The 26,843-nt window shown below is 47.7% G+C and overlaps 1 protein-coding gene across 3 annotated transcripts in view; it reads right to left on the reverse strand.

The window, feature by feature from the left end:
• Positions 1-24,467, reverse strand: part of LOC140191145 (TLC domain-containing protein 4-B-like) — a 42,425-nt gene extending 17,958 nt beyond the window's left edge. For all 3 annotated transcript variants that reach the window (XM_072248269.1, XM_072248270.1, XM_072248268.1), the window contains exons 1-6: positions 24,358-24,467; positions 10,492-10,647; positions 9,026-9,115; positions 2,213-2,271; positions 585-679; positions 394-467 (exon numbers count right to left, since the gene is read on the reverse strand). In XM_072248269.1, the coding sequence (XP_072104370.1) occupies positions 394-467; positions 585-679; positions 2,213-2,271; positions 9,026-9,115; positions 10,492-10,634 (461 nt within the window). In that variant the 5' untranslated portion in view covers positions 10,635-10,647; positions 24,358-24,467. The remainder of the gene's footprint in view (positions 1-393; positions 468-584; positions 680-2,212; positions 2,272-9,025; positions 9,116-10,491; positions 10,648-24,357) is intronic.
• Between the last annotated feature and the right edge of the window lie 2,376 nt (positions 24,468-26,843).

Consider the following 26,843-nt stretch of genomic DNA (forward strand, 5'->3'; position numbering starts at 1 on the left):
TCCTTCACTGTCCAGTGAGTAGGGCATGCTCCAGCTGGGTCTGCTCTGACCCGTTCGTGGATAACGATGTCTCCTTGCAACCCCAGGTACCTCGAGCACTCCCTTGCCACAGACTGTGGCTGTTTCACTGAATTAAAGGCACTGCCAACTGACGTCAGATACATGGGTGAGCCATAAGCGTAGCGGGGTGCTGACTCACACTTTACTTGACGAGTTTCCGCTGAACATCGCAACATCAAACCCGGAAAATGAGATGGTCATTATTTTCGGCTTTAATTGAAGCTTCAATCAGAAAAGGCGCAGCTCGGCGCCTTCTGCAACTCTGCCGAGAGCTCCCGTAACCTGGGCGGCGACCCATTTCCCGTGCGATACACAAACTGAAAGGCAACTTACCGCTGATTTACAAAGGGCGTGGAGAGCTCTGCAATCAGTCGGAAATTAGCAAAGTAAGGGAGGAGACCCCGAGCCTGTGAAGGAGAACCGAGGTGTAAATGTGATCCGGAAGAAGAAAGGGAACAGAGGATTGGGGTTATTTCTGCACCCACAAAGGATTGATGTGGAAAGCTGCCTGCCCCTCAACTTACCAGCACATACTGGTAGGCATAGAGCGCTGCCAAGTGGTGGCTGATGAAATACCTGTCTCCTAGTGTCTTCCAGTGCCACAGGAGAAGCATTAAATCTGCAATAAGATTGAGAGTGTAAGCCAGACAAAGCCAGTAACCAATGAAAAGTGTGTGAAATGGCAAAGCCACTGACCAATAAGAGCAAGGGCGTCAAGTGCACAAAAGCCAACGGCCAATGAGAGCAAAGGAATGAAGGCAGCAACCAATGACAGCAAGACTGAAACGCACAACACCACCAACCAATAAGAGAAATGGGCAAAGCCACCAATGAGAGCAAGAATACAAGGTGAGAAAAGCGAGCGACCAATGAGAGCAGGAGTGTGAAGTGGGAAAAGCCAGTGACCAATGAGAGCAGGAACATGAAGAGTACAGAGCCAGCAGCCAATCAGAGCAGGATTTCGATGTGGTCAAATCCAAAGACCAGAGCAGATGGGCACAGCTAGTGACCAGTGTGGAACTACAAGGGGAGGAGTCAGAGGGGAAGAAGAAGGAGAGCGAAGTCTGTGAAAAAGCCAGCAACCCAAGTGAGCAATGCTGGTTAAAAACCACGACTAGGTTAGATCAAGTAGATTTTAGACAATCTAATTACACATTGGCCAATATTGTGGTGCAGTGGCATCACAGGATAATAAGTGATTTAACATCTGCCTATAGCCCACCCAGGTACGTCTGATGGGGCAGTATAGATGGCTTTCTACTATCTGATTCATGATGTTCCCATCTGGGAAAATCTGATGGAACAGAGTTCCTATTCAGTTTTAAACCTATACTGCGTAAGCCTTGCAAGCGTTTGATGGGGCAGTGCGGATGGAACTTTACTCTGTATTCATTTAATTCTTCATTTTGGCTCTCCCTCAGGCCCCCAGTTTTGTGTAATTTTTTTGCTCACTTAATATCACTGGATTTAACTACATTAAAAGCTAAGCTCACTGTCCAGGATACACCAGTCCTGGAAGGCTTCCAGCAAGTGAGTGGACTCAATGTCCTCCTTCTGCAAGGACACTCAAGCACAGATGCAACTCAGAAGAGTGGCTGAAGTTGGCGCAGAGAGACAACGTGATGGTCTACAAACTTTCTGACCCATTGCCATATCTGCCCTGGCTGTCTTTAATGGACAGTTTTGAGAGAGCTTTATTCTACATTGAACTTCTGTTGCACTGCCCTTGATGGGACAGCTAGGGTGAAACGTATTATGTATCTAACCTGTATCGCCTCTGCCTTGGGAATATTTGATGGGATGCTGTAGAGCAGAGGTTTTCAAGCAAGGGTTCACTGATCCCTTGGTTAATGGTAAGGGTGCATGGCATTAAAAAAAGCTGAGAACTTCTGCTGTAGAGAGATATTTACTCTGTTTCTATCTTATGCAATCTTTGTCCTGGGGGTGTTTGTTGGAACAATGTCTAACCTGTGCCGTGCCTAACCTGAAAGTGTGTGATGGGGCGAAGAGGGAGCTTCATTCAGTTTCTGACATGCACACCTATCCGAAAGTGAGGAGCAGCTGAAATAAAATATCTGGAATGAAAGTTTTAGAGACTCAAGTGTGGAAATCATTCATCTAAAGACTTGCTGGGAGTGTGTGCAATGCTCACCATTGATCAAGTAGCCTGAAGCGATTGCTATGTTAACCTTGACTAGTCTGGGATCCCCCCTGTAAAACACAAGAGCAAAAGCTTCAGTTTTCAAAGGGTCCTGGGCTTGTTACCCTGTTGTCAGCATGAATGACATTATAAGCAACTGGCACAGTTCACAGAAAGGACCAACAGAGCCCATTTTCAGGGCATAAACTGCTCATTGAGTAAGTGCCTAGGTACTGGTGAAGGTGACTAAATGTGGAGTCAGGTGAGGAACGGAGTGAGGATGAGAACAGCAGCTTGGGGAAAACCCTGAACCTCCTGAGAATAGCGATAATTGGGTGCGGTTCCAAAATGTGTGTGGAGGTTGGGGGGGGGAATAAAGCTGGAGGAAAGCAACAATTGCTCAGGAAAGCACATCTTGATCAAACATGAGAAGGAGAACAGAAAGCAGTGAAGGTGAACAAGCTAAATGAAACAAGCTGAAGTCCTGCCTGGGAGATCTGAACTTCTTCAAGGTAGGCTTTCCTGGAAAAGAAGTGGGAATGCATTAAATAATTAGTGGTTCAGGTTCAACCCTGTTCTATGAATCATTAGCATCCATTTGAGGGAACAGGGGATTAGGATCTCACCTGCAGAGCATGTGTGAACTGTGCAGCTAGTTGCTGCAATAGCCGTGTTAACCACCGAAAGATATTCCACAATTGCAAGATCAACTTTCTTGGCAGGCAGCTAGGATGCCGTGCAGTCCAAGGCTGATTATGTAAAAATCTGCAGACCTAGGAATTTTGTCCAAACCTTGGGTATAAGCTCACATTCCAGTGCACATTGATCCATATGAGGAAAGATGATGGGTTCGGGAAATTAATAATTTCTTGTGAAGCACCTGCCGCATCTGAAATCTAGCAGATGAGGGCATGTTCTTCAAATGTAGTGTGCTCTAATAAGCAAAACATCTGGACTCCAAGTTCACAGCAGATGTTCACACATACTGCTTGCATCAGGATTCATTGGATAGCAAACCAGGAGCTTTGAATGAGGCCAGCTGTATGTCCCTTATACCAAGGACTAACGCTGAAGCCAAGGTAAAGCAGTTACTCACCATGACCCAATGACCCAGAAACTAGTGTCATTGGGAAACTGGATCACAGACACCAGGTCACAGGCAGCAGAGGGAGATCTCTCTGAATCACTGAGGTCTGGAGTCATTCAGAAGTGAAGGGACAAGTAAGACATGTGGAACTTCCAATAGCTTCAAGTGTTACATCATTGTCTTGGGATTAATTTAAAACTATTCTCAAAGCTGAAATACCAACTGCTAATCGAATACTGGTAACAGAGGGTGGTTGGGGAAGAACTATTTTTGTTACTTCTGCGCTGCAGTTTCGAGATTGGTTAGATACAATAGATGTATTTTTTTCTCCCCAAGAATGGCAATTCTGGCTCAGTCCGTTAAATTTAATCACAAGATAATCACATGTATTCATGGAAACACAACAAAAAGATACACGTACAAACATTCTGTGGGCAAGTGGCCAAGTGGTTAAGGCGTTCGACTAGCGATCTGAAGGTCGTGAGTTCGAGCCCCAGCCGAGGCAGCTTGTTGTGCCCTTGAGCAAGGCACTTAACCACACATTGCTCTGCGACGACACTGATGCCAAGCTGTATGGGTCCTAATGCCCTTCCCTTGGACAACATTGGTGGCCTGGAGAGGGGAGACTTGCAGCATGGGCAACGGCTGGTCTTCCATACAGCCTTGCCCAGGCCTGCGCCCTGGAGAGTGAAGACTTTCCAGGCGCAGATCCATGGTCTCGCAAGACTAACGGATGCCTTTACTTTACTTACAAACATTCTGGTGATGGTGGCAGGTCAGGCAGCTTCCACAGAAATAAGTAAACAGTCGACAGTTCGGGCTGAGACCTTACATTAGGACTGAAAAGGGAGGGGGTAGAAGCCAGAATAAGATGGGGTTAGGAGGAGTACAAGATGGAAGGTGATAGTTGAAGCCAGGTAGGTGGATGAAGTAAGAAGCGGGGAGGTGGTATGTTTTAAAAGCAAAGTGCTGGAGAAGAAGGAATCTGATAGGAGGTGAGAGTGGACCATGGGAGAAGGAAGAGGAGGAGGGGGGACCAAGGGAAGTAATAGGTAGGTGATGATGAGAAGAGGTAAGAGGGGGATAGAAACATAGAAAAAAGGTGCAGGAGTAGGCCATTCGGCCCTTCGAGCCTGCACCGCCATTCAGTATGATCATGGCTGATCATCCAACTCAGAACCCTGTACCTGCCTTCCCTCCATACCCCCGATCCCTTTGACCACAAGGGCCATATCTAACTCCCTCTTAAATAGAGCCAATGAACTGACCTCAACTGTTTCCTGTGGCAGAGAATTCCACAGATTCACCACTCGCTGTGTGAAGAAGTTTTTCCTAATCTCGGTCCTAAAAGGCTTCCCCTTTATCCTCAAACTGTGACCCCTCGTTCTGGACTTCCCCAACATCGGGAACAATCTTCCTGCATCTAGCCTGAGCAATCCCTTTACGATTTTAAACGTTTCAATAAGATCCCCCCTCAATCTTCTAAATTCCAACGGGTATAAGCCTAGTTGATCCAGTCTTCCATCATATGAAAGTCTTGCCATCCCAGGAATCAATCTGGTGAATCTTCTTTGTACTCCCTCTATGGCAAGGATGTCTTTCCTCAGATTTGGGGACCAAAACTGCACACAATACTCCAAGTGTGGTCTCACCAAGGCCTTGTACAACTGCAGTAGTACCTCCCTGCTCTTGCTATGAATGCCAGCATACCATTCGCCTTTTTCACCGCCTGCTGTACCTGCATGCCCACTTTCAATGACTGGTGTATAATGACACCCAGGTCTCGTTGCACCTCCCCTTTTCCTAATCGGCCACCATTCAGATAATAATCTGTTTTCCTGTTTTTGCCACCAAAGTGGATAAGCTCACATTTATCCACATTAAATTGCATCTGCCATGAATTTGCCCACTCACCTAACCTATCCAAGTCACCCTGCATCCTCCTCAAAGCTAACACTGCCACCCAGTTTCATGTCATCCGCAAACTTGGAGATGCTGCATTTAATTCCCTCATCTAAGTCATTAATATATATTGTAAACAACTGGGGTCCCAGCACTGAGCCTTGCGGTACCCCACTAGTCACTGCCTGCCATTCTGAAAAGGTCCCGTTTATTCCCATTCTTTGCTTCCTGTCTGCCAACCAATTCTCTATCCACATTAATACCTTACCCCCAATGCCACGTGCTTTAAGTTTGCACACTAATCTCCTGTGTGGGACCTTGTCAAAAGCCTTTTGAAAACCCAAATATACCACATCCACTGGTTCTCCCCTATCCACTCTACTAGTTACATCCTCAAAAAACTCTATGAGATTCGTCAGACATGATTTTCCTTTCACAAATCCATGCTGACTTTGTCCGATGATTTCACCGCTTTCCAAATGTGCTGTTATCACATCTTTGATAACTGACTCTAGCATTTTCCCCACCATCGATGTTAGGCTAACTGGTCTATAATTCCCCGGTTTCTCTCTCCCTCCTTTTTTAAAAAGTGGGGTTACATTAGCCACCCTCCAATCCTCAGGAACTAGTCCAGAATCTAAAGAGTTTTGAAAAATTATCACTAATGCATCCACTATTTCTTGGGCTACCTCCTTAAGCACTCTGGGATGCAGACCATCTGGCCCTGGGGATTTATCTGCCTTTAATCCCTTCAATTTACCTAACACCACTTCCCTACTAACATGTATTTCCCTCAGTTCCTCCATCTCACCGGACCCTCTGTCCCCTACTATTTCCGGAAGATTATTTATCTCCTCCTTATTGAAGACAGAACCAAAGTAGTTATTCAATTGGTCTGCCATGTCCTTGCTCCCCATAATCAATTCACTTGTTTCTGTCTGCAGGGGACCTACATTTGTCTTAACCAATCTTTTTCTTTTCACATATCTATAAAAGCTTTTACAGTCAGTTTTTATGTTCCCTGCCAGTTTTCTCTCATAATCTTTTTTCCCCTTCCTAATTAAGCCTTTTGTCCTCCTCTGCTGGACTCTGAATTTCTCCCAGTCCTCAGGTGAGCCACTTTTTCTGGCTAATTTGTATGCTTCTTCTTTGGAATTGATACTATCCGTAATTTCCCTTGTCAGCCACGGGTGCACTACCTTCCTTGATTTATTCTTTTCCCAAACTGGGCTGAACAATTGTTGTAGCTCATCCATGCGATCTTTAAATGCTTGCCATTGCATATCCATCGTCAACCCTTTAAGTGTCATTTGCCAGTCTATCTTAGCTAATTCACGTCTCATACCTTCAAAGTTACCCTTCTTTAAGTTCAGAACCTTTGTTTCTGAATTAACTTTGTTTCTGAATTCTGGATCAGAGCGGAGCATTGAAGGAGGGGGAGGGGAAAACTGGATGTTGGAGAAGTCCTGACAAAGGGTCTCAGCCCGAAACGTCAACTGTGCTTCTTCTTGTAGATGCTGTCTGGCCTGCTGCATTCCACCAGCATTTTGTGTGTGTTGTTGGAGAAGTCATTGCTCATGCCATCAGGTTGGGTTGGAGGCTACCCAGTTGGAATATGAGGTGTTGCTCCTCCAGTCTAACAGTGGCCTCATTGTGGAGGAGGAGGCCATGGACTGATATGTCAGAGTGGAAATGGGGAATGGAATTAAAATAGCCAGCCACCGACAAATCCTGTCTTTTGCAGATGGAGTGAAGGTGCTTGACAAGGAGCTCCCCTGTTCCTTCATTGGGTCTCATCAATATAGAGGAGTCGCACTGGGACCACTGGATACAGTAGACGACCCCAACGTGGCTGGTGAGGTGTTGCCTCACCTGGAAGGACAGTTTGGGACCCTGAATGGAGGCATAGGAGAAGTGAATGGGCAGCTGTGGCACTTTTTCTTTCTGTAGGATTAAGTGCCAGGAGGGAAATTAGTGGGGAGGGTGGAACGGACAAGGGAATCATGGAGGGAGTGACCCCTGCGTAAAGCAGAGAGTGAAGTGGGGGGGGTAAAGATGTATTTGGTGGTAGCATCCCATTGAAGATGGTGGATGACGCTGAGAATAATGTGCAGCTGCGGAGGCTCATGTGGTGGAATGCTATACCCCTGCTGAGGCAACTGAAAGATGGGGAGGGGGTAATATCTGGGAAATGGAGGTGATGCAGGTGAGGGCAGCATTTAGTAATGGTGAAACCCTGCTTTTTGAGGAAGGAGGACATGCCTGCTCCCCTGGAAAGACTCATCCTGGGAACAGATGTGATGTGGACGAAGGAACTGAGAACAGGGAATAGCATTTTTGCAAGTGACAGGGCGGGAAGAAGTATAGTCAAGTTAGCTGAGAGAGAGAGAGTCAGTAGCTTTATACAAGATATTAGTAGACAATTCATCTCCAGAGATGAAGACAGACAGGGGAGAGAGGTGGTAGAAATGGACCAAAGTGGATTTAAAGGCAGAGTGGAAGCTGGAGGCAAAGTTGATGAAATTGACGAGCTTTGCATGGGTGCAAGAAGCAGCAACGATGCATTTGTAAATGAAGCGTAAAAGATTTGGGGAGCGTTACCAAGGAAGGCACGGAACATGAACTGTTTCACATAGCCAACAGAATGGCAGGTTTGCTGGGTTCCTTGGATTCATCTTCAGTTTGGAAAATGTGGGAGGAGCTGAAAGAGAAATTGTGGAGCCTGAGGACCAGTCCTGCCAGATGGGAGGAGGGCGGTGATGGACAGAAACTGATCGGGTCCGTTGTTGAGGAAGAAGCAGAGAGCTTTAAGGCCTTCTTGATGGGGGGGGGTCAGAAGTGTATAGAGACTGGACATCCATGGTGAAAATGAGGTGGTCAGGGCTAGGGAACTCGAAGTTGTTGAGGAGATCGAGAGCACGTGGAGGACCGTGGATGTAGATAGGAAGGGTCTGAACCAAGAGGGATAAAATTGGGTCGAGGTATACAGACACGCGTTCAGTGGGGCAGAAGCAGGCACAGACAGTAAGCCAACCCTGTGTTCGCGCTAATACATTTGATCATCAAAAAATCTACCAATATCCCACTTAAGATTAACGGACTGAGCCAGAATTGCCATTTTTGGAAAAAAAAGCATCTATTGTGTCTGACTAATTCTGAAACTTCACCCTGGAAGTAACAAAAATAGCTTTCCCAACCACCCCCGGTTACCACTATTGGGTTAGCAGTCCGTACTTCAGCTGTGTCAAAATCTTTGAGACTAGGGTTTTAAAGTAATCCCAATGCAACGATGTAACCCTTGAAGCCAGTGAAGTCCCACGTCTTGTCCACTCACTTCCTACTGACTTCAGAACTCAGTGATTCAGAACTCTCTTCGTCCTCACCTTCCTCCACGTCCACTACTTAGGGTATCAGATTGCTCAGTATTTCCAGCATCTGCTGCATCTCGTGTTTAAAAAAATACACCCACAATAACAGCTGGTTCCTGATAAGAGCAGACAAAACTGGCAACATGGTCTCACAATACAAAGGAGATGAGGGGGGAATCATTCATCAAAGGGGGAGATCAGAGGTGGAAGGAGAGAAGGGCACTGATGGAAATTAGTAGGCTAACTGCCAACAGCATTGCTCAGTACATCCTGGGCTGGGGGCCCACTGTTTCCTCCACATTTCACCATCCTGAGCCAGCAAATCCTGCTGTTTCACACTCACAAAGGGTTGGGTGCCCTCTGAGGCCTTGCTTCTGCCATCTTTGTAGCAGCTGCTGGGGGTTTCCTTTCAGTTAGGTCCCTGCAGATTTCACTTAAAGGCTCACGCTGGAACTTTCGGGCTCTTACCAGATTCGGTCTCTGTTGACGTCGTCATCGAACCAGAGGATGTACAGAGCGAGACTCCCAACGACAAGAGCATGAATTGTGGACACACACCTGCAGAGGAACGGCAAAAAGTTGGGTCCAAGCACGAAAAATAATGCGCTGTAAGGCGTGATCAAGTCAATACCAGGAGATCCCAGGTCAGTCTGGACATAATATTATGTGTATGCTGAAGGTACTGATTCCCTCAGAATCTTACTGGTGGTGGGTTTCTCAGCGCAAGTTAACCAGTGATTACTGGACTAAGACAACGGTGTCTCAGTTTCATTTATTTACAGGTTAAGCATCTGTAATTAGAAGCTGCAAAGTAAACCCACCCAGGGATTTATCGTTATATCCAACTTACACGTACAGTCATTCTTGCTGAGCGGTTGCTCCTGTGCCTGATGGATCAGCAAGATGACGGTATGAAGCAGCCCTTCAGAAACTGGCGATCAACTCATTCGGGCCGAGGTGCCGCACTCCGGTCGGGCTGTTGCCCCACTGGCCCAGCAGCCCGGGTTCAATCCTGACCTGCGCTACTGGCTGCGGGGAGTCTGCATATTCTCCTGTGACCGCCTGGATTTCCCCCACGTTCCAGAGACGTGTGGGGAGATAGGCCACTGTAAATCCCCTCTGGCAGGTAGGCGGGGGTAGACTCTGAGGGGGGAGTTAACGGGAATGTGGAGAGAATAAAATGGAAGTACTGTAGGATTGGCGTAAATGGGGTTTTTCTGGTTAGTAACACTTGATGGGCCGAAAGGCCTTTTCCTTGCTCTATAATTCTTATGGTTAGAAAGCTGTGGCAGGTGGAGGGGTGGACAATCACAGTGCGATTATGTAAAGGAAACCTTGGAACTAACCTGTGAAGCAAATGCCCCAGCGAAGATGGATCTCTCTCCTTTGCCTGACTCGGGCTTCGTCTACCCTGGGGATACTCAACTGGACAGGACACGTGGAAGCTGGAGCAGAGTAAGCGCCTCTGCAGTGTCTGAAGCAGCCGACTTCAGGTCTGAACGCGGATCAGAGGCAGAGGTTGTACTGGAAGGGCGACGGACCTCAATGTAGGGATGCTGGTCACATCCAGTGGGATATACTCCAGGTTACTGAGGGACGGAAGAGTGGAAATGGTGGAGATTTTAGCTAGTCTTTACCCTTGGATATGGGGTAGTGTCCGAGGTCGACACCATAACCTGGTTAATACTTGGGGACAAGTGAAGTAGAACTGAAGCAGCAGTTAGATGCTGGAATGACACGTTATCAAGCACACCTCCCGTGCATTTGCAGAATGCGGGAGTTGATCTGACGGCTGGAGGTAGCACTCGCTGCCTCGATCGGCCGCAGAGACTAATAAACACAGAGAGCAGCTCAGTCTGCCCAGGGAGGTGAGCCCGCCCCCGTAACCTATCAGGAAACTTTGCACCGTTTACCAGAACGCAGGGATCGAGTACCTGGAGTGCCATTCTGTTTTCTGTGCCTGAGATAAGCGGGTGTAGCCCCAGCTGAGCAGAGTGGAGAGGCGCGGAGATATCACGTGGAAGAGGAGCTGGAAAACAAAGAGACTGCCCACAACCACCAGATATGATCCATCCATTCCTGCGGGACTCCTGAGGAGAGAGTACAACTCACAGCAGTGAACAACTTGTCAGCTACTTGTGCTCACAGACTACTCACTAGCTCCTGCCCGAGGTTGTACGGCACTAGGTACTGGATAGGAGCACCAGGAGCATTTATACTGCTGTTAAATTGGAGGATACTAATGCTAATCCCACCTGATCACTCCACTAAATAGAAGCGCCTTGTACCCATGGTTTTAAAATTAATCCTCTCCAATTTCTGCTTGAAAACTAAACCACAGGCCGTTTCCAGCCTGCCCCTGGATTAACAGCTCAGAGTCCAAACATTTCTGAAAACAACAAACTTTTCCAGAATCCCACTGTACCCTGTCCAACTACCACATTCAGAAACTACCGAAGGCCAACAAACTATACGGAATTCCTCAGTGTCTGGGTGTTCGTTTGCTGATCATGCCCTAAATCAGAATATCACCCTTGTGTGAGACATTATCCTGGAACTTATGGAATCTCACTCTCACACACAGACTGACGTTCTTGAGTTTTCACTCAGCAGCAACCACACACACACACACACACAGCACATGAAATAGAAACAAGAATAGGTGACTTTGCCTGTTATTCTTGCTTCAACATTTAATAACTAACCTTTTAGCTCAGCAATACTTTTCTGCCCTGAGCCAATTTCCTTGCTTCCCAGCTCAGCTTTGAGTAAACTTGACTGAAGTATACTTGGGTGGAGAATTACAAAATTAACTACTCTGAATGAATGAAATGGCTTATCCTTATCCCAGTATTAAAGGACCATTCTTCATTCTGAGAGTGGGACCCCTGGTTCTAGACAGCCTAATCAGGAGTCGATTACCTGGTGTTGTGGTGCTCGCTAGCTTGCAGACATTTCATCATGAGAAGACATCCTTAGTGCACGGTTGTTGGTGTTTCTCTTTGGGAGTGCTCGTGTTTATATAGGCCTCCTCCCTCCACCATTCACTTGCCTCTGTCCTGATTGCCCCCTCAGTTGACCTTTGAATTCTATTGGCTCACGTTTCTTTGGCTTTTAGGTGTTCGTACGTGGTGTCTATGTTGATATATTTGTTTAAGAAGTTATCAGAAGAGAACCACACTTCGACATACTCTTGCGCCACTTCATGCTCGCCCGCGCCAGAACCTCTGCAGAGTCCCTCTCAGTCTTCACGTACCCAGATCGGCGACCGTGGATCATGCCTCCATACCGCCAGTTTGTGCTCCTGCAAGTGAGTTAAGAGTTTACATCCTGTCTGGCCAACGTAACTGGGACAACAGGGAGGTCCTGGCGCAGGCAAACATGAAGCAGGCGCGAGAATTTTTAGAAGCGTGGTTCTCTACTGATAACTACGTAAGCAAACATATCGAAATCGACGCCATCTACAAACCCCTAAGAGCCAAAGAAACGCGAGGCAGTAGAATTCAATGGTCAGCTGAAGGGGAAGCCAAAGGGATGGAGGCAGGTGAATGGGGCCGAGAGAAATATGAGCACTCCAAGAGAGAAGCAGTAATAACTGCGCACTGCTTCTGTCACCTCAACTGGTGATGGAACGTCTGCAAGCTCGGCGAGCACCACAACGTCAAACGCCTCAACCCGAGCCACCAATATTCACCACCATCGTAGTTAACTAATTGCTTCATTGATTTTGTGATGCTCTGTTTGAACTTTGTACAGCTCATTGCCACCTCTCATTCTGTGTTAACCCTCATCGGGAAAGCATAGCCAGCGCAGAATGAATATGGTGACCCTGGTCCATGTTCCCCTGCTGCAGGTGTAAACTTCCCTAGGCAAGGAGATCAGGCAGATACACAATATTCCTAGCGCAACCTCACCAGCAGAGCATCTTCACTCTCGTACTCACAGTAACTTTAAATGTTTCATGCGCAAGGAATACCAGCAGAGCAGGAACAACAGGCCAAATGGCCCATTCACGTTTCTACTCTCTTCCAAATGTGATAAGCATATACAGGTCATCTCTGTGTGACAGAGAACACACTTCATAGTTCAATAGTCTGTTTTATTAGTTTGTCCATTATTATTGCACATTGGTAAATTATTATCATGTATATTTTTATTCTGTACTTTATTAGTTAACATTATATTATTATTAGATATTGCTATGTGTGTTTTTAAATGTTGCTGCTAAAACAAAATAATTTCCCATTTGTGATCAATAAAGAGCTTATTATTATATTATGAACATCAACACCTTTCAATCTCTCATGATTTAAAAAGTGCTCCATATTTTCTGTTTTTTTCCACCAAAGCAGAGTACCGCATATTATATTCCATGGGGGCGTAGTGGTTAGCACAACACTCTGCAGCACCAGTCACCCACGTTCAATTCCGCCGCTGTCCCGAAGGAGTTTGAACACTCTCCCCGCGACCGCGCGGGTTTCCTCCGGGTGCTCCGGGTTCCTCCCACAGACCAAAGACGTACGGGTTGGTAGGTTAATTAGTCACTGTAAATTGTCATGTGATTAGACTGGAAGGGCCTATTCCACGCTGTATCTCCACAAATAAATAATCTGCCCATTCACTGAGCTGGCAGTATTCCCCTGGGACACCTCCCCTCAACCTAAACTACCAGCTAGCTCAGCCTATACTGCCACCTAGCTTTGCTCTTGGAGATAGCAGACTCTGTATCCTCTGAATTATTTTATAAAAAACTATGAACAACTGGGACCCCACATGAATCACAGCATCCCAAACTGATCATGAACTGTTTCGTCCTTCTCTGACTGTTAATCAATCCTCAATTCAAACCAGTACATCACCCACAATCACAGGCTCTAATTTTGCTTATGATCCCTCGACTGGTACATTATCTGCAATTCTCAGGGCACCACACTGAACAATTCTCCCACCCGCCACTACATAGCTCCACATCAACTCTGTCCCTATGATTACTTCCTAACGCCTTTGTTAGCGTTTTCCCCTGAGTGACGTCAGCCTAACAGATTTGAAACTTCCTTCATTCTAGAGTGGCTCCCAATCAATCTTTTCACAAATGAATGGGCAGTGGGGAGGGGAGCAGGGGTTATCATCGATAGAATGAACAGAATTTTGCAAGATTACAAAGAGTAGAGAGATCTTTAATCACTCCTCACCTAGTGTGTAGAGGCCTCCTGCTTCAAAACATCCATCATTGTCCCTGTACCACAGAAAACCAAGGTAACATGTCTGAATGACTGGCGTCCTGTCGCACTCACCTCAATCACAAGCAAATCCTTTAAGAGGCTGGTCAAGGACTACATCTGCAGCATGCTACCACACACAGTGGACCCCCTACATTTCGCCTAGCGACACAACCGATCGACAGACGATGCTGTAACCCCAGCACTACACACGGTCCTCACTCACCTGGAGAAGAGGGATGCTTATGTGAGAACGCTGTTCTTGGACTACGTTTCAGCATTCAGCACCACAATTCCCTCCCAGGCTCGACACGAAGCTCGGAGAACTTGGCCTGCATCCCGCCCTGCCAAGCTGGATCCTGGACTTCCTGTTGGATCGCCGGCAGGTGGTAAGGATGGTCTTCCTCACCTCTGCCCCTCTGCCCTTCAACACAGGAGCCCCCCAGGGTTGTGTCCTGAGCCCCTTCCTCTACTCCCAATACACCCACTACCATGTTGCCATGCACAGCTCCAATCTGCTGATCGAATTTGCAGATAACATGACATTGATAGTCCTTATGTCTAATAATGAGACAGCCTACAGGGGAGAAGTCAACACTCTAAAACCATGGTGCCAAGAAAACAATCTCTCTCTCAATGTCAAAAAAAAAACAAAGGAGATGATCATGGATTACAGAAGGAATGGAGACAAGCTAGCCCCTATTGACATCAATGGGACTGTAGTTGAGAGGGTGAGTAGTTTTAAGTTCCTCGGTATACACATCACCAAGGATCTCAACTGGACTATATGTACCGGCTGTGTGGTGAAAAAAGTACAATGCCTCTTTCACCTCAGATGGCTGAAGAAGTTCGGCATGAGCCTCCAAGTCCTCAGGACTTTCTGCAGGGCCACTATCGAGAGCATCCTGACTTTCTGTGTCGTCGCCTAGTATGGGAACTGTACTTCCCTCAATCGCAGGGCGCTGCAGAGAGTGGTGCAGACAGCCCAGTGCATCTGTGGATGTGAACGTTCCTCTATTCAGGACATTTACAGCAGTAGGTGTGTAAAAAAGGCCCGGAGGATCATTAGGGTCTCCAGTCACCCCAACACAGACTGTTTCAGCTGCTTCCGCCTGGCAAACGGTATCACAGGATTGAGGCCAGGACCAACAGGCTCCGGGGCGGCTTCTTTCACCAGGCCATCAGATCTATCAATATACACTGATCTGATTGCATATCTGACTGGACATTAGATTAGATGAGATTCAACTTTATTGTCACTGTGCCGAGTACAGATACAAAGCCAATGAAATGCATTTAGCATCTGACCAGAAATGCAAAGAATAGTGTTATTTACAAAATAACTGCTAATAAAAAGTAAGTGCTACAGCACACAAATATAAAAGTACTGAGACAGTACAATACTGATGCAATACTGCTTAGCGCTGTGATGAGAGGTTCAGCAGGGTCACAGCCTCAGGGAAGAAGCTCTTCCTGTGCCTGCTGGTGCGGGAGTGGAGGCTCCTGTAGCGCCTACCGGATGGGAGGAGAGTAAAAGGTCCATGGTTAGGGTGAGATGCATCCTTGATAATGCTTTTCGCCCTGCCCAGGCAGCGTCTATGGTAGATGTTCTCAATGGTGGGCAATTGGGTGCTAATAATCCGCTGGGCAGTTTTCACTACCCGCTGGACTGCTTTGCGGTCCGATACGGGACAATTGCCATATCACACTGAGATGCAGTTGGTGAGTATGCTCTCAAAGGTACAGCGGTAAAAGTCCATCAGTATCCTGAGACAGAGGTAAGGTTTCTTCATGCTCCGCAGGAAATAAAGGTGCTGTTGCGCCTTTTTGATCAGGATGGAGGAGTTCAGGGACCAGGTGAGATCCTCGGAAATGTGGACACCAAGGAATTTGAAGCTTACATACATGCTTACAAAATAATTATGTATACAATCTTAGTGTTTGGGCAATATCCCCCCACATCTCCCCTCTTCATTGCTTGTACGTTGCGATGGAGGTGCAACATAAAGATTTTTGCTACCTTGGATGTAATAAATAAACAAACAATCAAATATTGAGTCATGCAGCACAGAAACAGGCGTGACTCATCCATGTAGAACAAGATGTTCATCCGAACTAGTCCCTATAGCACTGTGCAAAAGTCTTAGGCACAAATGTATAGCTAGGGAGCCTAGAAACACACATCAAAGTTGCTGGTGAACGCAGCAGGCCAGGCAGCATCTCTAGGAAGAGGTGCAGTCGACGTTTCAGGCCGAGACCCTTCGTCAGGACTAACTGAAAGAAGAGTTAGTAAGAGATTTGAAAGTGGGAGGGAGAGGGGGAGATCCAAAATGATAGGAGAAGACAGGAGGGGGAGGGATGGAGCCAAGAGCTGGACAGGTGATAGGCAAAAGGGATATGAGAGGATCATGGGACAGGAGGTCCAGGGAGAAAGAAAAGGGGGGGCCTTCTATATACTGGCGAGACCCGACGCAGACTGGGAGACCGCTTTGCTGAATACCTATGCTCTGTCCACCAGAGAAAGCAGGATCTTCCAGTGGCCACACATTTTAATTCCACATCCCATTCCCATTCTGACATGTCTATCCACGGCCTCCTCTACTGTAAAGATGAAGCCACACTCAGGTTGGAGGTTATATTCCGTCTGGGTAGCCTCCAACCTGATGGCATGAACATCGACTTCTCTAACTTCCGCTAATGCCCCAGCTCCCCATCGTACCCCATCCGTTATTTATATACACACATTCTTTCTCTCAATCTCCTTTTTCTCCCTCTGTCCCTCTCACTATACCCTTGCTCATCCTCTGGTTCTCCCCCCCTTTTCTTTCTCCCTGGACCTCCTGTCTCATGATCCTCTCATATCCCCTTTGCCAATCACCTGTCCAGCTCTTGGCTCCATCCCTCCCCCTCCTGTCTTCTCCTATCATTTTGGATCTCCCCCTCCCCCTCCCACTTTCAAATCTCTTACTAGCTCTTCCTTCAGTTAGCCCTGACGAAGGGTCTCGGCCTGAAACGTCGACTGTACCTCTTCATAGAGATGCTGCCTGGCCTGCTGCGTTCACCAGCAACTTTGATGTGTGTTGTTTGAATTTCCAGCATCTGCAGAATTCCTGTTGCTAGGGAGCCTAAGACTTTTGCACCGTACTGTAGTAATTTTATGTATTGCACTGTACTGCTACCGCAAAAAATAAATTTCCTGACATATGTGAGTGATAAACCTGATTCTGATATGGGTCTCCCTTGTGGACCAAGAGTGGGAAGGGGTCAGGGAGAGGGGAATCATGGTTGGGAAAAGGGGAAGGGAGAGGGGAGGGAGCGGGAAGCACCAGAGAGACATTCTGTAATGATCAATAAACCAATTGTTTGGAACCAAATTACCCTGTCTGGTGTCTCAGGGCTAGGTGTGTCTACACCCACACCAATCCCCACCCCCCAACATTCCTTCTCTGCCACCTGTCCCACACCCCTCCCGCAGCGCTCCACCCTCGCCATTCCCGACATCCTTTGCTCCCGCCAAAGTTACAAACTCGCTTCCTGCTCCAGGTTGACGAATACAGTACTTTGCAAAATTTTTTAGGCACCCGTGTTATAAATGTGCCTAAGACCTTTGCTCAATACTGTACGTCCCTCCGTTCTTTTCTGACCCACGTACCTATGCAAATGCCATTTATCATTGTACCTACCTCTATCACCCTCTCTGGCAGCATCCTCCATACACTGACCATCTTACCCACAAACATCTGCCCCAGATCTTTAAATAACTTCCCCTTCACTTTAACCTTTTGCTTCTAGTTTTAGTGTCTCCTATTTTTGGGAAAAGATTGTGACCTAAGTCCCTCATAAATATGTGAATCACTTAAGATCACCTCTCAGCCTCTTGGGATCCAGTAAGACCAACCCCAGCCTCTCCGATCTTTCCTTGTATCTAAAACTCACTAAAGCAGACCACATCCTGTGAATCTCTTAGTCATAGAAAATTAGAGCACAGAACCGGGACTTTTGGTCCATCTATCACACTCCTGTGCTGAACCACTTAAACTGCCTACTGCCATCAACCTGCACGGAGACCGCAGCCCTCCATGCACCTATCCAAACTTTGCTTAAACTTTGAAATCCAGCTTCAGTGCACCACTCATTCCACACTCTCACGATCCTCTGAGTGAAGAAGTTTCTCTTCATGTTCCGCTTAAACTTGTCACCTTTCACCCTTAACCCACGACCTCTGGTTGTAGTCCCACCCAACCTCAGACACAGGAGCAGAAATAGGCTATTTGTCCCAACGAGGCGTGTGGGTTGGCAGGTCACTGCAATAACCCTTGGGAAAGTGGGTGGTAGGAGAATGGACAGCGTTGATGTGAGACAGAGGTTAGAGGAGAACAGGTGTAGGAACGGGTGTGATGGGAGGGCTGGCATGAACTCAATGGGCCAAATTGCCTCTGTCTCTGTGATTAGGAAATATAAAATACCAAGGCCATTGGGTGCTATTGGTCTAACGATCCAGATTCAAATCCCACCATGGCAGCAGGATTTGGAATTGTTCGGTTAACGATCTGGAACTTGCAGATAATAGATTATCTATTATCTATTATCTAGTAGCTAACTTTTATAGATGCACCGTAGAAAGCATTCTTCTAGGGTGCATCACAAGCTGGTATGGAAGTTGTCCTGTCCAAGACCAGAAGAAGCTGCAGAAGATCGTGAACACGGCACAGCACATCACACAAACCGATCTTCCATCCTCGGACTCACTTTACACCGCACGCTGTCGGAGCAGTGCTGCCAGGATAATCAAGGACATGACCCACCCAGCCAACACACTTTTCGTCCCTCTTCCCTCCGGGAGAAGGCTCAGGAGCTTGAAGACTTGTACGGCCAGATTTGGGAACAGCTTCTTTTCAACTGTGATAAGACTGCTGAACGGATCCTGACCCGGATCTGGGCAATACCCCTGCCTATCGGTTTTTGTTTGCACTACCTTACTTTCCATTTTTCTATTTATGATCTATAATTTAAATTTTTAATATTTACTATCGATTTATAATTCAGGGAGTGGGAAGTGCAGAATCAAATATCGCCGTGATAATTGTATGTTTTAGTATCAATTGTTTGTCAACAATAAAGTATAAAGTAAAGTACATCAACCAGACATGGTAACGATGACTCTTGTATATCTAACGTTTCAGAAATCTTTTATACTTATGTAAGCATTCTTGTTCATTTAAATAACTAATGACAGGCTATATGTAAAAATATGTTAATTGCATACATCATCACACTGACATGTGACACGTTAAAGCATAAAGTTAATGACGAAGTTCGACCCGTATTCCCGGAATCCCATCTTTATCTGAATTAGATTAACGTTTTGAAGTTACAAAACGTAACGATGACCATGTGGGGAAAAAAAACAGGTTTGTCATGAAAACCCATCTGGTTTACTAATGTCCTGCAGGGAAGAACTCTGAAGTCCTCACTCGCTCTGACCCGTATGTGACTCCAGACCCATCCAATTAGGTGGTTGATCCTTATAAGTCATAATCAGCCACGCAGCTGTACCAGTACCACTACGTCCAAATGTAGGAGGAATGAAAAGGAACAGACCTCTGTGTCACTGTGACATTAATAACCCAATACCAATTACATTAACCTAGGCATCAAAGGCAAGCATGGACAATTGACTCCCAGTGCAGTCAGCATTACTAAGTCCTCTCTATAACCATCTGATGACTGTGACCAAGGTGGGAGAGAAGTCCCACAGACAAATTAGGGAAAAGTCCAACACTCATAATCATATTACCACACTCCTCCGCCACAAGCCCTGGGTACGTCTCACCCCACCAGTACGATGGATCCATCAGAAGTGTGTAGAAGGGAGGTACTTCAAAGTCCTCAGCATCGATTCCGGATGTTGTGACATTGGGAGCAAACCTTCTCCTGACTGCCTCTCCCCTTCCTCCCTCAGCTGATGGATCACTGCTCCTCCACTCCAAATAAAACTTGGACAGTTATAGTAACGAGGCACAGGATGTGCGCTGTCCTTTTTGGGGGGGTACAGCTTTGTTGGTCACCAACGATGGTTGGTAGCACCGTCACAGACAAGGCTGGTGGAAACCCAAAGGATAGGGCCGCCAGATCGGATTAATGGCAGGCAATGAATGAATTGAGTTGCAGGGTCAAGCTCTGTGGCTCTATGCGACAGAGGCTCACGAAGCCATTGGTACAAGTAACCACTACAGAGTCCTTGTGGAGACAAATTCCACGAGACACACTTCTTGTGTTGTGCAGCATTACAGCGGATCTTGAAGCTCAGAGCTGGGCAACTACAAGGTGCTATTGACAAAAAGGAAACAGCAGCAGAGATGTACATCCCAACAAATGTCCTCATGTGGATCAGCATTCTCCTCAACCTATCATCACTACCAGTCCAGGACATTACTTGGTCCAATGAGGAATGCAGCCAACACTCAAGTGAACTTGACTCATTATTCCCCAGTAAGCCTTAAGGCTATCATAACTGGGGGAGATAGTAGGGATCAGCTCTCACTGCCTATTAAATGCTCCCAAAAAACATACATCTCAAATAGCCTTTGACAACTAAGTCCAGCTCCTGGTCTTCACGTGTGGGCTAGCTACTAAACTTGGTGGAAATTTCTACTCATAGCCCTCAATTTGCTGATCTTCCTAAAATGCATCCACCTTCTCTAAACAGCCCCACTGATTCAACCTCCACAACCCCCTGGGGTGGGGAATGCCAGTGATTCACCACCCTCTGTGAGAAGTTCCAGTTTTAAATGACTGCCCTCTGTAATGTCCAAGATCCTTCCCCCCAGTGAAAAAGCTCAACACCTACTATGTCATGTTCCCCTCAGGATCTTAAATATTTTAATAAGATCTTCCCTTATTTTCCTGATCTCCAAAGAACACTGATCTAATTTCTGGTGAGAGGACAGCTCCGGAATTAATCTGGTGAATGTCTCCTAGACTCTCTCCAATGTCTGCTCATATTTTATCAAATATCATCACCATCATTATGTGTGACGAGGGCGATCACAGTTTCCATGACCATGACTGTTCTTGGCAGAGTCTTTTTTGTATAGAACTGGTTTGCCTTCATCTGGGCAGTGTGTTTACAAGACCGGTGACCCCAGCCATTATCAATACAGTTTTTCACCTAGAGAGTGGTGGATATATCGAATGCTCTGCCCCAGAAGGCTGTGGAAGCCAAGTCTCTGGATGCTTTCAAGAAAGAGATGGATAGAGCTCTTAAAGATAGCGGAATCAAAGATTATGGGGATAAGACAGGAACTGGATACTGATTGTGGATGATCAGCCATGATCACAGTGAATGGCGGTGCTGGCTCGAAGGGCTGAATGGACTACTCCTGCACCTATTGTCTACTGCAGAGACTGTCTGCCTGGCATCAGTGGTCACATAACCAGGACTTGTGATACACACCAGCAGCTGATACGACTATCCAGCACCTGCTCTCATAGCTTCATGTTACCCTGATCGGGGGGCTACGCAGGTGCTACACCTTGTCCAAGGGTGATCTACAGGCTAGTGGAAGGAAGGAGTGCCTTACACCTCCTGTGGTAGAGATGTATCTCACCCACCACCCATCTTAAATAAGGGGACTAATATCATGCAAGGTATTCCAGGTGTGGCCTCACAGTATCCTGTACTGTTGAAACAACACTTCCCTATCTGTAAGCTGCACCCCCGCTTTGCAATAATGCTAAGATGATATTTATCTTGCTCCATCTGCCTGCCAACTGATTTTGAAATTTGTGCACAATTATGGCTGCATCCCTGTGTATACTTCACTCACCCGCAAACTTCCTCCATTTAGCACACAGTCTTGTTGGAGTCCATGAAGAAGCCAGTCACTGTGCTGACTGTGGTACCAAACGTCAATGAGCTGTGCCTCCACTCGAGCAATTCCTGCACAGTCAGAACACAGGCAACTACCCAACCACCTGGGAAGTTGTAAACACAAGGGATTCTGCCCACGTTGGGAGTCTGTCTGCAAACAAGCAGGATTTCCCAGTGGCTATCCACTTTAATCCCAATCTCCAATCCCATTCCGACAGGTCATCCATTGCCTCCTCTACTACCACGATGAGGTCATCCATTGCCTCCTCTACTACCACGATGAGGTCACTCTGAAGGTGGAGGAGAAACACCTCATATTCCATCCAGGTAGCCTCCAACCTGATGGGATGAATATCAATTTCTCTGGTAATTTCTTCCCCTCCCCATTCTCTCTTTTTCTATTCCAGCCCCCCCTTAACTCTTTCTCTTCTCCTCACCTGCCTTTCATCTTCCCTGATGCTCCCCTCCTTCCCTTTCTCCAATGGTCCACTATGCTCTCCTATCAGATTCCTCCTTCTTCAGCCTTTTGCGTTTTCCACCTATCACCTCCCAGCTTCTTACTTTCCCCCCTCCCCCATCTACCCGGCTTCCCCCTTCCCCTGGGCACCCCCCCCCCACCTTATTGCGGCTTCCTTTCTGGTCCTGGTGAAGAGCCTCAGCTCGAAACATCCTTTCCACAGATGCTGCCTGACCTGCTGAGTTCCTCCAGCATTTTGTTTGTGTTACGGTTGATCATGGGAAGATGCGCAGGCACGTTCCAGTCACTAGAAGCAGGACTAATCCACTTCTGGCTAACCATCTCTGAACAAAACTTGCTTTCAAAGTAATGGAAGGCGTCAAATGGTACTTGCTCGCCGGTGCCCAGCTTGGATTTTGGGAGGAAGATCTGGTTGCAGACCTCATCACAACCTCTGTCTACAACGCACTTGAGTGCAGAGGTGAGGTGAGAGTGACTGTCTCTGACATTGCGATAGCACTGACTTGAGTGTAGCATCACACTGCACTAACAAAAATGAAGTCTATTTATTTATTGATTGAGATACAGCACGGAATTGGCTAATTTCTGCCCTTCATGCCACGCCACTGGCAATTCTCCAATTTAATCCTAGACTAATCACGAGGACAATTTACAATAACTAATTTACCTACCAACCAGTATATATTTTGGACTGTGGGAGGAAACTGGAGCACCCGGAGGAAACCCACGCGGTCACGGGGAGAACGTACAGACCCCTTACAGGCAGTGGGTGGGAATTGAACCCCGTTCGCCTGTACTGTAAAGCGTTGTGCTAACCACTACGCCGCCCCAAGTCAAAGGCCAACCAATGGTTGGAATCAAACCTCACCCAGAGGGGACGTGAATGGACGTAATTGCAGCCCCGGGGAACAGCAGCAGTGCCCCGACCCTTTTTTATCAATGACCCTTCTTCCATTGTCGTATCAGCAGTGTGCTACTGATGGCGGCACTATGGCCAAGCCCCTCAGCAAACGAAGCAATGATTACCTCCAACCAGAGAAGACGTAACCACCGCCCCCCTGACATGACCATCTCCAGCAGGACAGGACCTCATCACCTACCCTTGACGTTCACTGGCCTTGCACTGCTGGGTCTCTCCATCAATACCCTGTGAGTCAGCATTGAGGAGGAGCTCACACGGGCCAGCAGGTCAGGGGTTAGGTGTCCCGTGGAGTGATTCACCTAGCGACATGTCAAGGCACTTGACGGGACACTCTTCTTATCTGTTTGATTATGGAGGCAACATCTCTCAACAAGCATGACACTATTCGCTTCAAAGCACCTCATCCACGACCGAAATTGTCGTTCCCTCTACCGCCAGCGCACAGTGACTGCAGTATGTACCAATTAGAAAATGCCTCGGCCACTTTGTCAACACTTTCCCAAATCCACTTCTCTCAACAAGAGAACATGGGGCACACCATCACCTGCAGGTTCTATTCTAAGCTGCACACCACCCTGACTTGGAAATACATGGCCAAACCCCTATCACCTCTGGGTCTGTCACACCTCTGGGTCTGTCACACCTCTATCACATCCTGGAACTGTCCACCGCACCTTCACCAGCACTACCGCAGCGGGTCAAGAGGTGCCTCCCTCCCACCTCCTCAACAGCACTCAGGCATGGGCAATGGAGTAGAAGTCAAATCTGATTGTCATATGCACGGTCACACTTAATCGCAGCGGGGCCATGGCCACATGCAATCATTTGTGACCGGGTTTTGGTCTCCCTGCCAAAAAAGTTGGAAAGCGTACAGAGCAGGTTTAACATATGGGTTTCTTCCGGGTGCTCGTTGTTTTTTCCTCACCCATTCAAAGGACGTTGGGGTTAGTAGGTTAATTTGTCATATGGGCGTGACTGGGTCGCGTCGACCTGTGACTCAGATCCAGCAGGTGAGCGTGTCCATACATGGGGATTTATCACCTTCATCCCATCAACTTCTTCAATGTTGCGACAAAATCTGCCGCTAGTTCCCTCCAGTTCCCCATAGACTGTGTTTTCCCGTATTTCTGTGACCTTTAACGTGCACACAGTCACAAGTTGTTTATCTTTCCCCCACCGTTTCCCATTTCCCAGTGCAGTTCCTCCTGCACCAGCCTGAGAGCCTGCAAGGTAGCTTTCGCACCCACGGGCAGGGATCAGAGGCTCGCCCCCACGCCTCCATTTACTTTGATCATACACTTCACTTACACTGATTTATGACGAGTCCCCACACATGCTCAGTGCCGTCTCCACATCCTCATCAGGGTGACTCTCCCCCCGGAAATTCTGACGCTCATTTCCGGACTCCTCCGCACTTGCCGATGCGTCACTGCAGTTCTGCGGAGGCACCGGCAGGGGGCGGGACCGGGGGCAGGGGGGAGGCGCTGAGCTGCCAGAACCCGGGTCACCCGAGTCCTCCCCACCGGCGGAGGCGCGGTGGAGCAGAAGCCACGTCATCAGACGGGGAGGGGTGAAGAACGGCCACCCGCGAGTCGATGGCAGTTTAACCACAGGAGTCGCGTCATCAGCCAGCGAAGGGCTGCACCAGCGGCAAGCCACCAGCAGGGGGAGCAGCGGAGAGACCCTGAGTTGTCAAGTAACAGCCAATCACCAGCAGCGGCTGCGATGGACGAAAAGTCAAATCTGATTGTCATATGCAATGTCGAACTTATTTGCAGCGGGGTCACGGCCACATGGAATCATTTGCGACCAGTTTTGGTCACCCTCCCAAAATATGGAAAGAGGGCAGAGCAGATTCAACCAATTATGAAGCCACACTCAGGTTGGAGGAACAACACCTTATATTCCGTCTGGGTAGCCTCCAACCTGATGGCATGAACATCGACTTCTCTAACTTCCGCTAATGCCCCACCTCCCCCTCGTACCCCATCCGTTATTTATTTATATACACACATTCTTTCTCTCACTCTCCTTTTTCTCCCTCTGTCCCTCTGAATATACCCCTTGCCCATCCTCTGGGTTCCCCCCCCCCTTTGTCTTTCTTCCCGGACCTCCTGTCCCATGATCCTCTCGTATCCCTTTTGCCAATCACCTGTCCAGCTCTTGGCTCCATCCCTCCCCCTCCTGTCTTCTCCTATCATTTCAGATCTCCCCCTCCCCCTCCAACTTTCAAATCCCTTACTCACTCTTCCTTCAGTTAGTCCTGACGAAGGATCCTGGCCTGAAACGTCGACTGTACCTCTTCCTAGAGATGCTGCCTGGCCTGCTGCGTTCACCAGCAACTTTTATGTGTGTTGCTTGAATTTCCAGCATCTGCAGAATTCCTGCTGTTTGCAGATTGAACCAATGTGGGTTTCTTCCGGGTGCTCCGGTTTTCAAAAGACGTCCCGATTAGGAGTTTAATTGGTCGTATGGGTGTGATTGGGAGACGTTGACTCGTTGGGTCTTATCTTTAAAAAATACTCGTAACAGTGAGAAACAACTTAGTACAGGTGGTAGAGGAGGTGGGCGGAACAAAGGGAATTTGTTGAGTCAGGATTCAGATTATTGTCATAAACATCAGGGTGTAATGACATTCCTTGCTGGTATGAATGGCACAGAGTAAATAGTACACCCTGGAATGGGTCAAAGTCTTGTATTTCCAACTGAATTAGTGACAATAAGGGAAGAGGTAGAATTGAAGATTTGAGAATGTGTCAGCACCATGGGAAGAAATGTGAAATTGCTGTGTTTCAGAAATTTACATGCAGTGGGGACAAAGCTGATCCCGAGTCTGGACGAGGGTTTTGAAGCTCTTGTATCTTTCCTAGAAGGTAGAAGAATGAGCCCATGTTTGGCCATCGCTGGAACAGATTTGATGCAGCAGAACTGAGGTGGGCCAGAGCTGAGGCAGTGGAGCCCAGGCCTGGGCCTGAGAGCAAGGAAAAGCCTGAGGCTTGATCGGTTCAAGCGCCAGTTCGAATTGGAAGGGTCAGGTATGGGCCAAATTGAGGTGGTGGGGCCCGGGCCTGAGGGCGTATTGAAACAACAGGAACTGGGCCTGAGGGCATATTGAAACGATAGGTCCTGGGCCTGAGGGCGTATTGAAATGACAGGGCCCGGGCCTGAGAGCATATTGAAACGACAGGGCCCCGGTTTGAGAGTGTATTGAAACGACAGGGCCCGGGCCTGAGAGCATATTGAAACGACAGGGCCCCGGTTTGAGAGTGTATTGGAACGACAGGGCCCGGGCCTGAGAGCATATTGAAACGACAGGGCCCAGGGTTGGGTGCGTATTGGAACGACAAGGCCCGGGCCTGAGAGCATATTGAAACGACAGGGCCCCGGTTTGAGAGTGTATTGGAACGACAAGGCCCGGGCCTGAGAGCATATTGAAACGACAGGGCCCCGGTTTGAGAGTGTATTGGAACGACAAGGCCCGGGCCTGAGAGCATATTGAAACGACAGGGCCCCGGTTTGAGAGTGTATTGGAACGACAAGGCCCGGGCCTGAGAGCATGTTGAAACGACAGGGCCCAGGGTTGGGTGCGTATTGAAACGACAGAGCCTGGGCCTGAGAGTGAGGAATGGAGGATTTAACTCGAGGTTTGGACGATTTAAGCACGGGGCCAGATTGAAAAGATCAGGATGTCGGGGCTAGAGGCGAGGGACAGGCTGATTCAGCTCGCTGTTTGGTGAGCCTTACTGTCTCTCGCTGAACTGAGGCTGTGGCCTGCAATAGATAGGCCCCTGAAT

This window comes from Mobula birostris, chromosome 32, assembly GCF_030028105.1.
Source record: "Mobula birostris isolate sMobBir1 chromosome 32, sMobBir1.hap1, whole genome shotgun sequence".
NCBI lineage: Eukaryota > Metazoa > Chordata > Chondrichthyes > Myliobatiformes > Myliobatidae > Mobula > Mobula birostris.